The sequence below is a fragment of the Centruroides vittatus genome, unplaced genomic scaffold (genome assembly GCF_030686945.1).
Source record: "Centruroides vittatus isolate TY-2023 unplaced genomic scaffold, ASM3068694v2 contig_900, whole genome shotgun sequence".
NCBI lineage: Eukaryota > Metazoa > Arthropoda > Arachnida > Scorpiones > Buthidae > Centruroides > Centruroides vittatus.
This window is the reverse complement of record NW_027122591.1, coordinates 113,138-130,937: the sequence shown is the minus strand read 5'-3', so window position 1 is coordinate 130,937 and position 17,800 is coordinate 113,138. Positions and strand designations below refer to the sequence as shown.

The following is a 17,800-nucleotide window of genomic DNA, read 5'->3' as shown; positions in this document are numbered from 1 at the left end:
ATGTGAAATTTCTATTTAATTTTTATTATTTTTTTCAGCAGACTTTTCATAGAAAAATAACTTAATTTATAAAGATTAAAGTCATAATTAAAAGTCACGCGATTGCTTTTTATTGAAATTAAGTTATAAAATACAATTATCTCATAATATTTTAAATGCGGAAAGATACAGTTAACTTAAACATTAAGGTAAGAAGAACTTTTATTGGAATTTAATGAAGAAATTAATTAAACTCGCCCTTGAATTAAACAAGCTTAATAAAATTTTTATGCCTTTTCAACTGTTGACAATCAAAAAGAAAATTAATATAATGGATCGTAAATATATAATTTATGCAGTAAAAAGTAATTAAAAATCGACTTTTTAAACTTTAATTTCTTTAATTTGATTCATAATATACCCGAAAAGGTAAGTAAAACCGAATAAAAGTATTCATAAAACCATTGAAACTAGAGAAATCTGATTCATTAAACAATTGAAAATCAGATAAAAACACTGACTCATAGGGTGATTCATAAAAAAACCATCGAAAACGAAATAAACTGATTCATTAAAAATCGAAAATTATATAAAAAATGATTCACAAAATGATCCAGAATCATATTTTCTACATAAAATTACAGTTATAATGAAATTTATGCTGGAATTTACTATAGACGAACACTTAAAAGGGGATGAAATAAAGATATCTAGATTAATTTGAAAGGTTAAAAACCACATAAAGAGCGATTGTTAGGATGGTTCCTCGTGACGAAACTGTTGAAAAGTAAATAGTGTTATAGTGCATCCATTACTTTTACCGGGACATATTTATAATGGTCGTAAAATCAACACTTATGTTGAAGAAGATTTCAGGCCGTGCACTACGTAGTCGCCATGATTTATTGTTGTACGGGGCGCACCCAAAATCAAATCAAATCATCAGTTGGCACCACACGTTTCCTTCCTATTGGGCTAGATTTAAGTCATCTTTTTAAAAATTCCAAACATGTTCGACTACGCGCGTGGGAGTGAGTAACTATACGTTACACAAGTAACTGAGACGACGAAAACGCTCTAGTAGATGATTCCAGACCTAGATTTTTATGTAATTTTAAAGAACAAACACCGGTTTTTCAGGAATTCTAAACATATTTAGTAAATTATTCGATTTCTGAGAATATATATATATATATAAAGTAATCTCATCCTCCTACGCTACACATAACGCCATCTGATGTGGCCTTCTGATGCTATTTGGGTCATCAGAAAATCCGCATTTTATTGTCAGGTGAGAAGAAATGTAAGGATTTATATAAGAAACAAGAGAATTCTCAGAATTTCTTTAATAACAGAAGGCCAAATTGTATTTGTTGTTAAGGTTAAGAATGCATAAATATAAAAGAATATATCAAAAAATTCTTTTTGATTTGGAATAATTCCAAAATTAAAGTTCTTAGAAAATGGATTGAAAGTCTAGAAATATGTGGCTGTTATATTAAAATAGAGTTATACGACGGACATTTGTTAGATGTGTTTTGACATAAATGGTTAAAACGTGAACATATGTGCAGCATCGGTAATAATAGTGATTAAAGATAGCATCAATTTTTTAATGTGGGTAGTTTAATTGATCTTGTTAGAATTATTGATGAGTCGATGTACTTAATTATACAATTTTGGAATATTTCCACAATATCCGAGGTATTAAAATTGAGAAATTCGTTCCGTTTTTTTATTATGATTGAGATTCGAAATTGATTTCGTTTAGGGGCATACGTATCGATTTCTCTTTGTTTACTAGCCTTAGCTGAGAAATGTTTGGCAAATTTTCATCGAACCATGATTAATCAAGAAGTAAATTAATCAAAAATTGGAAGGGAGATACGTGACAGAGGTAATACAGTGCTGGCCACGTACTGTACTCTTAATGTAAATGACTAGAAGTATAGGCCTACAAGTCTGTAGAATTTATGAAAATATGCATTTTTAAATTAGAAACTCTTCAAGAATTTTAAAATTTATTTAACTAATGACCTTACTTGTTCTAGTTCGCGTTATGTAAATTTTAATATCCTGCTGAATCGAACATTTTCTTTATTATTTTTTTTCTATAGCAGAACTTATATTTTAATTAATTCGTTAAATATACCCGTATACAGCTAAAACTTATATAAAATATAGGTTAATTATAATATAAAATTATATAAGCAGTAGTGTTAAGAAATTTGCCAAATGTATATCAAGGCTGCGTATAAGAATTATAGGTTCTTTGATTTCATAGGTGAGGTTCCTGTATGGACCTCCACTATGGGCCTCTTGGGATGCAAGGCCTTCGTTGCGTCCACCTGTCCCTCCTGTGGAGGACTTTATGATAAATCTAGAAGAAAATCTATCTAAAAATCAAAACCTGTAAGCATCCTAAATGTCTTATCAGGAATAATAGTTAAGTTATTGCATAGGCTTATAAGTTCATTAATTTTCGGATAAAACTGCTAAACAGATTAAACTTAAAAAATACGACACAACTAAATTAAAATTAAATTAAATTATAAAAATTAAAATTCACTTTAAACTCTAAAAAAAATTGACATTTTTCTAAGCATCAGACATGAAACTCGGCTTTATTCATAAGGAAAAGAGGAAGACAACACCTGCTCAATGTATCTAATGTGGAATTACAACTTTGAAGATAATTAAGCTCGGGAGTTAATTAAGAATTATAAAAGAAGGAAGAGATTGAAGTAAATTATAGAGATGAAGTAAGGAACATCATTCATGCTTTAAATGATATTTTGCGAAATGTTAAATATTTGATTACTTTTTCCAATTTTTAATAGATCTAATAATAAAACTGATATTAATACATTAATAATTATCATTATTTTAATTAATTTATATATATATATATTTAAAAATATAACTTTCACAGCTTCTGGAGTGAAGAAGAAAAAAAAAATCTTAATTTTTCTTGAATAAATAATTCATTTTTACATAAAATCAAATTTTAAGCAGGTTCTAATTATTAACATTAAATTAATGATTTTTGTTATAGTCAATATACATCATGAAAAACATTTATTATTAAAAAGTTTTTAATTCCCTTCGGCCATTCGACTCGCTTCGTTCATATGTAACTAGTTATAATTGCAGAGCATCATAATAAGATAAGACTAATTATCCTTACCTCTTGGGAGGTAATACTTTCGTGTTAACTGTTATCAGTTTTCTGTTTCATCATATACATATATATATATATGTTTTTTCTACAACACTTTTCTCAATTTAAAACTTATCAAAATGTCAACCTTGGTGGATAACTCGAGAATCAATTGTAAAGAAGAAATGATAATTGCTTGTGATTAAAGTTTGCGAGAGAACTTCAATTAGCTGATTATCTTTTCTTCGATTTTTCTCTTAAGGATAATTATCTCATTCTCAATTATTATGGATAGGATTTTTACCCTTTCGTAATTAATTTTTTTTTAATGAAGCTTTATTTTTATACGTGTAATTAAGCAAATTAATCACGTGAGAACGGATACTTTTCTATCCTTTTATTTAAAACAAATGTAGTCAGAGAAGAAACGGTTAAATTTTACGTATAAAATTTATAACTGTGATATCATACAACAATTAAAATGGTTCCAGCAGATGTTTAATTACATTATCTAGGAGAATTTTCAGTATTAAGATGGCCCTTACGTGACTGAAGGATCGTGACAAGCAGTTCAAGGATAGCTACTGTCGGCCCTGAGCCCTCCTGCTCTTCTTATCAATTATAGATGGTTATTTCTACTTTTCCATCCTCAGATACTTCCTGTTTTCTTTTTCAGAATGTCGCCGACGTAGAACTGGTTTCGATTTTCGGTATCTTTTATGATGTAAAACTTGTTGATAAGGAAGAAAAAAAAATATATGATGGAAAAATATAAAAACATGTCCTTAGGTACTAACGAAATGTCATTTTAGTGAAATTCCCACCCCCAATAGTTGACTTATCATTCGTGTATGACTCTTGATGGAACTGTCGTGTTCCATTAAACATTTGCTACTTTTATATATTCTGAGAAATTTTAAGGGAATTTTAGATCCTTTTTTATTCTCCGGGATTACAATTTGAAAACATTAGAAGATAAAATTCTTTAGAAAATATCTAAAAAATAAAAATACAAATAATTTACAGAAATACTCTTCGATCGTTTTCATTATAAATTCAGCCATTTTTTTTTTATGTTAAAATTCATTACAGTTAAATCAATAGAAATTTTAAATCAAAATTATTAAAGTTTTATAGATGTAAATATAATCATTTGTATAAAATAAATTGCAGTTTTATTAATAATATTTAGTATCAAACTTGGATTCAGTGCTAATTGGCACTAAATCTAGTGTGGCGTTAAACTGAAGTAACTCAAACACTAAGAATTCTATGTAGTAATGAAAGTCTATAGGCAAGTTTTTAGTTTATGAGTTCGAAAATAATTTAATTTGGTGGGTAAAATGAAAAGATTTAATGCAATTGTAAAGATTTTTCTACTTTGTATTGATGAAGAAGATCCATTCACGAATTCTTTACGATGTGACGTTATTTATGAGTTCTCTATATCGAGATTACGGTAATCTGGAGATCAGTGTCTATGGATATTACGAAGAATTTAACAGTATAATTATAAATAATACTCATGTTTTGTACTAAAATAAAGAAGATAATTAGAAAATTATCCTAAGATTTTATGGTTTGGTTTGATGGGATAGTTGGAACGATCAGCTGAGGAGGATGCATCCCGGAAGACTTTCTATGGGAAACGGTCCCTATTTATGTGTTAGACACGTGGAAAAAATCCGGAAAATTCACGTGATTAATCCGTTGTTCAGGTGCGAACCCACGATTACCAGTGGTATTATCCACTCGATATTGTTGGGGAAGAGTTTATGGAGGAAGACACAGAAAGATAGCAAGAATAATGTAAAAAGAATAATTTTAAACAATAAAATATCTTATCTATTTTAAAATATGTTTATTTTTTATATACATTTAATTAAAAATTCTTAAAACTACTTCACGTACAATCATACATTTAGTATATTTAATTATTAGAAATTTAATCAGGCGTAATTAATTAAAATTCTGTAACGATACTTAATACAAAGTAGGCTACGATATTTGGAGACAAGAAATAAGAAAATTATCCTAGAGCCGATTCTTAACCTAAATAATTAAGTGTATGTATCGGCACGCGAGGACCAATTGTCACGAAAATATTCAGCCATACAGTAGCAATGCCAAGTATGAAATCATGATAAGGTTTCAATATGAAGGCCCTTACTAGTTAACATTAAACACTATATAATAATAATGGTTATTATGTTATAATATACAAAAAAATCTAGCATCAAAATACTCTGATGATAGTATTTAAGCGTTATTACATTATCGAGTTTACGGTCCTTCACGTTCCTTCACGAAGAATGTCATCACGAATTTTTCCATTGTAAGAAATTCAAGGCTAAGATAAATGGTGAGAACCTAATAAAGATTACCAACGTTTCTCGATCATTTTAAAGTAATTTTTAATACGTGAAACCATCACGAAATTATTGAAACAACAACAATAACAAAATAGGCTACATAATATATAAAAGACAATATAGAATATGAGTAAAATATTAATAAAGTGTAGAAAAAATGCGGAAATTGGTGAGGTTTTGTTTTTTTTTTCTTTTGTCGATAATAATCAATCAAAATTAAACAATTACGGAGAGGAACGTACTAACGAGCATCACGTATTAATCGTGACGCTTCCTCACGAAGATTTCACGCATGATCCCGTAATGAAAACAGTGATTATTTTTGTTGACTGTATAAATAGATCGAGTAAATTTAACGATAGTAAAACATTATTTGAAGTATCAAGTAAAAACGCAAATCGTGAACAGCCGTGAGGACATTTTTAACGAGAGAAACGTGACAAACGTGATGCTTCAATAGTAGTTAAACGTCCTCCCCTTCTCCCATTTTCTTAAATATTTTATTTTTAGGCCATTATCGCTTTGAATTATTACAATATATTTTAATATGGGAAATTCTTATAATATTCTAATCTAATTTCTTAAAAGGTAAAATTTTTTAATAAAATAATATTTTAAGAATTAGTATGTATGTTTCCCACTAGATAGCAGCACTATATACTGAGATATTACAAAAATGTTTATCATATATATATATAGATCTTGTAATTAGTTTAATTTGAAAAATAAATTAAATAAATAAATAAAAATTGTAAACTTAACTACCCACAGATGGTGCTACCAACATTTTTTTTTGTATTTTTTTTGGGGGTGACACAGCGCCGAAAATATACAGAATCATATCATTGTCATTACTTATATTTTAATCATTAAACAAATAATACAGCTCCAAGCCCGTATTATTTATTTTACAATTAGTAGTTTAGTTGTCATCATTTGTATACTTAATCTATAATTAATGATGCTAAGTATTGTATAACAGTCATTGTATTGAGTCATACAAAAAAATCAATGATGATTATCATTTCTTTTCAAAGTATTTTAGGTATTTCGGTTTCAAAAACTTATCTCTAGATGATTAATATGAATTTAATTACAGTATTTACAGTACGAATTGCATGTTTCGTAGGCCTCTTGTAAATGATACAAAATAGGCTGTCTAAAAATGCAGTTTCTTGATGTATTCATCTAGTTTTTCAATACTTTCATTTCAATTTTGTACTTGTAATACTTTCTTCCTTTAATAAACCAGGTTGGAAGTTGATAAATTATAATTAATGCTGTGATTGATTAAAAAAAAAAGCCTGTTATACAGATTATATAGTGTATATGCCAAGTTATTCCACAATAATTTTTGATAATTTATGAAGTAATTTTTCAAAAATTAATAATTAACTGGGATATTCAGTCATTGCAGTGCAATTTTCTGCATTTAGACGGTCAAACGAAGTAATTCTTATAGAGTTTTGTACTGTGTTACACTAAATAAACAAAAACTAATTATTTATTTCTTTTTTATTTTCTTAAATAATATTTTTATTTCTATGGAAGTAAGAATATACTTTTAATTTCAATTTTATTTCGAAATTATAAATCATTGAAGAAGCGATAAGAGAAAATGGCTGCTTATAAGTAAGCAAACCAATGGTGTAATCCGTTTCATATGAAACGAACTATTTCATTGGTTTTCTCACTTGCAGCACAGTGCATACATTTAATAGATTTAATTATGCTTGTATTAGCTTTACACACAAAATTTTTGTTGTTTTGGTTAGGAAATTATTTTTATAAAACAAAATATAATTGAAAAATTTGCGAAAAAGATAATTCGAAATATAAAAACTGTGCTACAAAACATTATTAATCCATCCATCCGTCTTCCATTCTCCATCTTCCATATTCTGTATATAGAATATGCAACGGAGAAATGAAAGTTATTTACAATTCGATAATGTATTGTACTTTGCGTAAGAATTAAATTTACATTTTATACATCGTTTGAAGCTTATTGGGCTGCAATTTGAAAAAATTGTAAACCTATAAATTACCACTATCGTCTGTATGTCTGTTCTTCCTAAATCTCGAGAATAGAGTAAGATAGATAAAAATTGAGACAAGATATGGAAATATTGGGGAGAGAAGGCCCCGATTAACTATAGAGAAACTTCTGGTTTGCATCAGAAGTCACGTTATTTTAATTCAAAAAATTTTTCCTGAAATGGATAGATGATCGGCACGATTGCTAACAGAAAAAGTATGGTGTACAGGGGCAAGACACTACTAATTTGAGATGAAAAGCATATATTTTAAATTAAAAAGTTAAAAATAACAAGACAACAAACAACAAACAAACTGTATAAGTTCGATTAAATGTCGTGGAATTAATTATCATTCAGAAATGAATACGTAACTGTGAAAGTATTTACGCAGCGGCAAATTATAGAAGTACGAGATACGTTTTCTATAACAATTACTTTTTCTTGCACATTCTGAACATGTCCTCATAGCAACTATTCAGTAGAAAAACGGAAGAATTTGCAATTTTCAGGACTATTTTTATCTTACGTGTAGTCAAAGTATATACAAAATGTAAAATGTTTCGTTTTTTGCGTAATAACTCAAGGTATTGCTCCTAGGTGAAAAGCATTTCGTATATCTTAACACAATTCTTATAGCATTGTTAATAATCTTGTAATCGTTTACATAATAAACAGTGCAATAAAAATGATAAATTAATTCATATTTATAGTTAATAATATTTATATGAAGAAATTCAAAATTATTTCCTTTATAATATAAATAGATAATAATTAATACCTTTAACAAAAGCCTGATATCATCGATAGTTCAAAATGAGATATTACATCTTAACTCTCATCTTGAAATCGGCAATGTAGAATCCAAGCCTGAAGGCTTGATCGCACTCTGTCAATGGAATACAGAATAAAGGTTCGTACGTTATTTATCTTAATGTCGTTATAGCTCTGAGAATGCTTTTGTGCAAATTCTACAGCTGAGAGTTCTTTCTCATTGTTTAAAAGGAATAAAAAGCTAGCTACGCTCTAAGATGGCGGAAACTCATCTCAACGCAGGAGCCATGTTATGCATAGAAGCGGAAATTGTGCAAAAATCAAATATTAAGTTAATCATTGACGAACTGGTTAACGAGAGAGCGGAAAAAATCAAACAATACAGTACTTAACGAGTAACATCTATTTGTTCGAATCTCAAATTATTATATTTATTTTTTAAAAAATATTATATGCTGTATATATTACAATGTTCATGAAACGGAATTACGGTATAATTTACTATTTTAAAATTATCAATAACTTCTTATTCTATTCTTTTTTATCCCGCATTATTCTATTTATATAAATGCTAGCAGGTAGGCCCGCCGTTGCTCGGGCAAAAGTAACGATAGCGAAGATTAAGATTATTACGTTATAGTCACAAAAGAAAAAGAGTAATTTCATCAAAGAACTAAGTATTTCTAAAGAAAGTCGAATAAACAAAACAGATAAATAAGCACGAAATAAACTTTCTAAATAAAAGTGTAAAGTTGTAAAGGTGAAATTTAGTCATTTCGATTTTTGTCTAGAAACGACTGGAAAAAAATGTTCTAGAACGACCGATGTGAGTATATAAGTAGAGTAACCGGAGGCATTTTATCGCATATTTCATTGGAAATAGAGGCATCAGCAATGTCAGATAATAAGAAACTTTCGAAAGGCAGACCTGCTACAATTGGTTCAAGAAATTCAAGGATAGCGATTTCTCGGTCCAAGATGAACTCCATTCAGACAGCGATTTCACCATTGGAACTCCGCATTTTCCTTGAAATTTTTACTCCTTCTTTCTTGTCCCAGTTTGATCAAGTTTCCGCACTCCCTTCCTTCTTCGGACATCCAACAACCTTAACTTTCCTATAAAGTATTTATCACTTTATGAATGATACATACCACAAATAGAAACGAAACATACAAGAAATTTTGAGATAAATATAATAAAATACATAAACTATATAAAATTTAATGAAGTAAACGGACGTTCACCGAAGTCAACCTCTTCCCTCCTCCTTGTCCGACTTGTCCGACTTGTCCGACTCCTTGTACACAGGAGTTAGGATTTGGGCTGGAAGTAACCCAAGTCGAACAAATGGCATTTCGTTTTCCAAAAGAATCAGCCTCTAACAATTGTCCATTTAATGATGATAATGAAAAGGCGAAGTCATATTGATAATAGTGCTTTAGATATAGACATTTAAGAACTTTAGAGAAGCTGAAAGCATGCAGATGTTCTTTGGGATGTTCTCAGATAAGGAGAATGAGTGATTCCCAATTGTGATCAAAGTTATAATGTCCGAATTAAGTTGGTAATGTGTCTAATATTTGTATTTTTATAAGTGTGTACATTCTTAAATAGTGTACAAGTAAATTACAAATAAATTCGTAAAAATATTTAAGAAAAAGTATTTTGTCACGATATTACCACCTGTATATCACGGCATTACTATACAAATCACTGTATTACTCAATAATGTCAACATAAACGTCTTGATCTAATTACAAATAAAGTATTTAGATTAAAAATTCCGTAATTATACGTTGACAAAGGAAACTATGGAGAACCTTTTAACATAGTTATCCATAAAATGTAGACTTTAATCTTGATGTAACAGTAATTTTAATTCAAAATATCACGATATTGCCAACCTTTAATCTATATAATATTACCAAATATTTATATATCAGTTTGTAAAAGTGAAATTTAGACATTTGGAGAAAACTTTACTGACAATTAACTCAAAAGCGATTAGTTGAACTTGGTCGGTAATCATGTAATCACCAGTATCAATCACATTTCGCCATCTTCGGTGCAAACTTTCAATCCCGTAGCATAGAACGACGGGTTTTTCCTTGAAGAAAGTCTGGAGCGTCGGGTATTGTCATTGAACTATACATTGACGATACGATTCTGCAGCGGCGGCCTTAACCATTGCCAGGCCTTGTCCTTTGTGCAAAGTATGTGAATTGAAAGTAGGTATTCTTGACGATTGACGAGAAATGCAAAAGTTATAAATAAATAAATTTAGAGTTTTAAAATATTATATTAGAAAATTTATAAAAGTTAACAAATATAAAGACGACAAATTATTAATGACGATAAACTAAGGTACTGTACATAAATCGTTAAAAGATATACGCAGGGATTTAAAAATGATGTTTGCGGCTTTTCCTAAAACTAAAATCTTTAATAAAAGCACAATAATCTAACGAATGAGCTACGTCATTTTCAATTGAAACAATAGCAAGGGCTGAAAGCCGATCTTGTGACATCGAATTCATCAAATATGTTTTAATAATATTTAACTTCAAAAAACTCCTTTCCACAGATGCATCTGTCACAGGTGTGGTGGCAATAATTCTCAGGACTACTTCGATCGTGGGGTACACTTCAGTTAAATTTTTTCTATTATATATTTCAGCACCGAGATAATGTCGTCGTTTCTTTCATATACACGAATAAACATATTCAGTTCTTCATATAACTCATATCTATCAATATCCGATGTTTCTCCTATTGTTAGAGATATTTGCGAGTCGCTGCATTGCTTCAAAAGTTCACAATCACTAATTTCCTTTAATCTTTTTATGTTATACATGAAACCAAATATACTCTCATGATGTTTACATGCCTCAAATTTAGGTTGGCAGCTTGCTCGCACATTGTCGACAATGACATAAAAATAGTTTATTTTGAAAATCTCTTCCGCAGACAATTCGAGAGCTTCATCTTCCCCGTCATAATCAAAATTCGTTCTTTTACATCTCCTTCTCACGACTTTGAACTTTCTGTCAATATCATTTTCCTCGGCCATTTCTCTCGCTGTTACCAAGGATGATTGGAAACCATTTTCCCGATAATTATCGAGCCAATGTGTAAATGCGTCTAGGTGTTGTATAGCCGCATCTAGGTGCATTTTTCACTCAGCCACATTTTTACTTATAACATTTATTTTTGTAAGAATGCCATACTATACGACGAGAGCAACTACAAATTCATAGGTAGGTTTTTCCTTTTCTATAGAATGGCATTCACTAACCAACTGACAATCTGTTGTATTTTCTGCTAAATCCTTCAAAGCATCACATATATCACTTAATTGGTATTTAACGGCCTTCACCGATTTTACCCTGCATTCCCATCTAGTTTCGGAAAGTGGTTTTAACGATAAGAATTTTACATGTGCTTTTAAAATAGCCCACCTCTGACTGGAGTCGGCAAACAGAGTGTACAGCCTTTGTGGCAAACCAAAAAAGATTTTGCTTAAACACAAGACGATGCTGCATCTCCTGGGATGAGATTCCAGCTGTGACTCCCACAAGGTAAAAAATAAGCAAGTGGATTAATTTCAACCTATACGTTTCTGGACACCACTTTTTTGGCTCCATTATCATATCCTTGACCTCTGCAGTTTTGTGATGATATGCCTAGTAGTTCTAGCTGTGTGATTATATAATTAGTCAAACACTCAGCTGTTGTTTTTTCTACGGCTAAGAATCCAATAAAATGTTCTTCAGTGTCATGAGGTATTTGTATTAAAAAATCTTATAATAATTGACAGTTGTTCAACACGAGAAACGTCACGAGTACAATCAAGAATAATCGAGTAATATTTATTTTTTATTATTTTGTCAACAATTTGAGTCTTCGCGTGACTTGCCATTAATTGTATAAGCTCATTTTGAATATTTTTTCCGAGATTGTGGTCATTAATCGTTTTGTCTGTTACTTGGTTTAGGTGAAGTCGCATCATTGGATAAAATCGGGCTCCCGTTCTCTAAATTTAACCATTTCAACATACAATCCTTGTGCAGTCGGCTAGATTCGTGACACTTTAGGTAATCACCCAAGTGTTTCCAATCACGCACTCCTTCACTGGATCCAATTCTACAATCTCAGTTCGGTCTACATCAGTAATTGTTAATGGCCACAAACCTGGGTCATTTTGAGGATTCAGATTTTCAATTCCGCCAGTCATGGATGTAGACATAGAATCAGATACGTATTCTTGGCTGGATAGTGTTGACGGCGGTAGCGGTGGTGGTGTAAGAGACAATGATGTTGACTCATTATCCTCGCTATTGTTACTAGGTGGCAGCGGTACCCATGACGATGTCGAAGGAATAATTTCAGCTGGATTAGTTACAGTGCAATAATGTGTCACTTTCATTCAATGAAGGGTTTTTAGAGGTTTCTTGACCACCGCTTTTTATATATTTATATAAAGACCCACGTAGATTTTCTTCTACCCGCTTTCTTTTGATAGCTCGTTTCCTTTTGAATTACCCGACTCAAATTTTCTACCGGCATCACGATCACGCGAACTCATTTCATAAATATTGTTTTGCACATAAAACTAATTCAGAAATAATTTACAAGCAGTTTTACACAGTTTTTTAACAATTCACTCTTTACCATAAGTAGCGCCGCCCCTAGCTTTTGCGGGGCCCGAAGCAAAACTGAAATTGCGGGGCCCTTTCGAAAAATAAACTAAAGTATTAGTAAAAAAACCCTAATAAGTAAAATAATTAACGTTAACTGTTCAAAAATTTATTTAAATAAAATTGCGAAAATTATAAAACAAAAAGTGTAAATAAAAAAAATATATTTTTTAAGATTGTATGTTTGTTTTTATTTATTTTTATTTATTTTTTTAAATGAACCTTTCGCACTATTTTATGTAATACTAGCTGACCCGGCCACGCGTTGTTGTGGCTCAAAATGTATCTATTATAAATGTATAACACTTCCCCCGTGGGGGAAATTTCAAAAAAATCCCTTCTTAGTGTATATTCTCTTGACGTACCCTATTAAAACGCAATCAAAAACGCATCTAAAATAGTATAATAAAAGCCGAGTTCTTCACAGTAAGCCTTAATCCGGTCACTTTTCCCGCTGGGGAATATCGAAAAATCCCTTTTTAGTGTATATTCTGTTGACGTAACCTATTAAAACGCAATTAAAACGCAAAAAAACCGCATGTAAAATAGTATAATAGAAGCCGAGTTCTTCACGGTAAGCCTTAATCCCGTCCATCTCCCCCCACTGGGGGGAATTTCGACATGTATATTATATAAAAACACGTGCGTATTCGAATGCAACGTTGTGTCAAAATTTCAAAGGAATCGGTAGGAACAAACGAACGTTATATTTTTTATTTATATAGATAGAAGATAGAAAATGATCTGCTTCAGTCCATTCTCACAGAAAAGCAGAATGCCTGACAGAAAAGCAAACTTAGGTCGTCGGAAGTTAGCGCCATCTGTTAGACATAAAAGCCTTAATCCATATATAAATATATTTTTGAAAGGGGGAAATGGTGTAGGGGTATGAAAAATAGATAGTAGCCGATTCTCAGACCTACTGAATATGCATATGAAATTTGGTAAAAATCGGTAAAGCCGTTTCGGAGGAGTAAGGTAACTAACATTGTGACACGAGAATTTTATATATAAGATTAATTTTGCGGGCTTTTATTTCAGCAGAACCTTTTATTAAATCATCGCATTTAATTTTTCACATATTTCGTGCTCAGTAGATAAAAGTGTCAGATTTGTTAATCGTTCCTGTGACATTGTTGTCCGTAAGTAATCTTCAATTAGTTTTAATTTAGAAAAACTTCGTTCTGCCGATGCTGTTGGAATCGTAATTGATAATAATATTCTTAAACAAACGGTCAGATTTGGAAAAGAGTCGTGCATATTTCTCAACGTATTTAAGCACTGTAGGGGAAGATGGTGCAAGATGAGGCCATGGGGTAAGACGGAGACGTCTGTTTATTCGCGGTTAACGCGTTTTCATCTAGCTGTTATTTGGGGAACTAAATGTCAGCCTCAAAAGGGATCACGGGACGAGAGAACGTCCGAATCGCTCTCTTCGTTTGGAAGTAAGGCAGTTTCCCACGTTTCAGAAATACTTTATCTAATTTTACGCCCGCTACAAAGTTTCTACAAAATAAGTATTATTGTGAACTTTTACATTACCTTTTAGATGAAGATATTATGGTATTCGAAGTAACCTTTGAAACCGAAATTGTTTAGTTTTGAAATAAAGTTGACCCGTGTTTGCAGTCAGTATGAAAAGTGCACGTTGGGCCAAGATGGTGGTACCCCATCTTGCCCAAGGTTGACCACGAATTCTGCTGCTGGTTAGAGGCACTGCAATACAGTGCAGTGAACTAGTTTTAAATTCGTTGTCATTGATAATTCTATATCACTTTTTCGAATATAAAATAATAATTTTAAAAATGATCATTTTATAGAAAATGAAATATTCCACTTTTAAATCATATCTAACTGTAATAAATTTATACAGTATTACTTTATTATTTATGTTTTTACGTTTTATTTTATTTATGAAAACATTTTTTAATTTAAATACTATCTTAACAAGAAATAAAATGTGAGATAATAATCGAAATAAAAACATTTTCCACGAAAAAAAAAAAAAAAAATATCGTCTGCTTACAAAATAGCGAAACTGAGCATGCGCGAAGTGACAGTATCGTCTGGTAAAGTAAATTCGAGTAAGTTGAAACTTTTATATTTATTTATTCGGAAAATAATAATAAACGTAGCTGTTGTGATAAATGGGCACACTGTTCTTTTGCTAATATTGAAGAAAACGACAGTTTAACCATTTGAATTTGCCTTTCTTGTGTATAAAAATAATATTCTCATCCCCATGGGTTGGGCAAGATGGTGCATTTACATATTTTAAAATATTAAATTTTCTTGTTTTTAAAAACGTTTTTCAAAAATTAAATTTTGTATTATGTATTACAAATGTTGTAGTCGGTGAGAATAAAAAATTATTGTTCTCATTAAAGCGATTGCCATCTTATGACTTTTCAAACCTTAACGTCCTCATTCTGCCCCACCTTCCCCCACTGGTGTTGCATTTTTACCGTTAGTACAGATCGAACAAAAAATTAAATTTTTTCGTATAAACCGGCTCCATTTATATCACGATTATCGTGCCTTAATTTTAAATCTAAATCCGTGCAAAACTTTTTAAGTTGGTCGTCTTTCGTTGTTCGTAATAGCGGAATATTATAAAGAAAACCGAAAACATTAATATGATTTTCAATTTGTTCAAATCTTTCTTGTAATGAAGATATGGCTTTATCTGTTATTACTAAGAAATAATTTCTGTAGAAGTTTCTTTCTGGATCGTTTACACATTCATCTGTTCTTTCTCCTCCGTAATCAAATAAACGTTTACGTTTTCTTATTCTTACGGTTTTTAACTTGTTTGAAATATTAGTTTTTTCACAAATATTATTTGCTTCCATTTTAGATTTTTAAAAATTTACTAATGCAAAAGATGATGTTGACAATCGGTTAGGACATAAATAGCAATAAAAACAAAATGCCTTATCTTTTAATTTTGAATAGAGAAGCCAGTTTCTGCAATATTTTTCTCCATTTAAATGTACTTTTGTATAAGATACATTAAATTTTCTACCTAGTTCATCTATGGGAAAATCGTAATTTGTTACTTGAACAATGTTTTTATTAATTAATAATAATATGATTTTCTCAGAGGGGTGTGATGGCCATGTTCCGGGAACGTCTTCCAATATGGTTGATAATTCTTTAGTTTCCTCGCTTGCGCTAAGAAAAAAAAATTTCCTGACCTTCTTCATCATTTATAGCTCTATCTTCTTTCAATAATGAAGGTAATTCTTTGCATGTAATTTGTAACTCTTCTTTATTTTGTACACTAGTGCTAGCTATAGCCAGATCGTTTTCTTCGTTATCAGTTTTAAAATATTTTAAAAGACTCTTTTTGACGACTTTCTAAATCTTTTTTTTATTTTCGGCACGTTTTCTTTTCTGGTTACCACTTAAATAATTTGTATTTTTATCACGATTTTAATAAATTAAAAAAAAGTACCACTAAGCAGCATAAATTTGTTCAATTAAAACATTTATTAGCATACAATATGCTCGAGTGTGTAAATGTCCTATGCTATGCTAACTACACCAACCTGACTTGGTGCCTAGTTTTGTTGGTAGGTTACATACTGCCAACTTACAATTTATATTATAAAAACTATTTTTTTCTTTATTATTATTTTGATTAATTTTAAGATAATTATTCTTTTATAAAAAAACTACTAATAGAACACTAATAAAAACAAATATATTTAAATTTGTACATTAAACAGTCATTCTTTTTGTAGATCATAAAATTAATTAGTAGCAAAGTTGTATCAAGAAATCAAAATTCGTGAGATTTTTCCAGTGTACCTTACAATTATATTTTAAAATGAAGTTTTACGTTGAAATACAAGTTGTTACATTTTAATTATAAAACATTATTATGCTGCATCCTCTTAAGTGCGGGGCCCGGGGCGGTTGCCCCAGTTGCCCGGCCCTAGCGGCAGCCCTGACCATAAGTACTGTTAATAATGTAAGATTCACTAAACGTTAATATCATTTGATGTTTATTTACCTACTGAAAGATATGTGCCATACAAACGATTATGTAACGCGCACAGCTGCTAGCAAAATAAGCGTCAGGTGACAAGAGTTGATGAACGAAATGAAACACCGGGATTCCCCGAGCGTAAATCGTAAACACCAGGGGTCTCCAACCCTATGACCGCGGGCACCATAGCGCTCGCCGATCGTTTTACGTGTGCCCGCCGCTATGCGACCACGATAAAAATAAAAATATTTCAGTTTTCAATAAAATGCTATGTAAAAGTTTTCTCATTTTTAATGATTAACCACACAAAAGTAGTAATCGCATCCAACACAGATAAAAGCACAATGCGAAATGCGACCGATCTCTTTTTCCCCTCGCGCCAAATCTTCGCCAACCAAATTTCCCATAGCTAAAATGAAATGAATCAATCCGTTTCTATGGTTACCGTGACAACGCAGAGATTTGTCTGGAGCTCATCCAGCGTTGCCATATTTGGCCACTTTGCGCCAAATTTGGCTACCCTTTTTTTTAGTTTGGCGTAAAAAATATCATTTGCGCATTGGCTACTTTTTGGGCAACATAAATTTGACGTGGCTACATTTTTGGCTACATATTATTTATAAATATATTATTTGAATAAAAATGCACTTTAAAATGGTGTTTCGTTGTTTTTAATTAATTACAGACCCAAATCTAGACATGTTAACCCTTAAATAAATAAAAGTAGAACAAAAATAATAATTTTCCTATTTCAAAGAACTTCTCAAACCACAGTTGTTTAATTTGA

General features: G+C 30.8%; 1 protein-coding gene across 1 annotated transcript; it reads right to left on the bottom strand.

The window, feature by feature from the left end:
- Positions 1–10,972: 10,972 nt before the first annotated feature.
- Positions 10,973–11,494, bottom strand: LOC136984075 (uncharacterized). The gene has a single exon (XM_067281001.1). The coding sequence runs from the start codon at positions 11,492–11,494 to the stop codon at positions 10,973–10,975; it is 522 nt and encodes a 173-aa protein (XP_067137102.1).
- Between the last annotated feature and the right edge of the window lie 6,306 nt (positions 11,495–17,800).

Coding starts and splice junctions, on each gene's coding strand:
- LOC136984075 (XM_067281001.1), bottom strand. CDS start 11,494: ATGCACCTAGATGCGGCTATACAACACCTAGACGCATTTACACATTGG.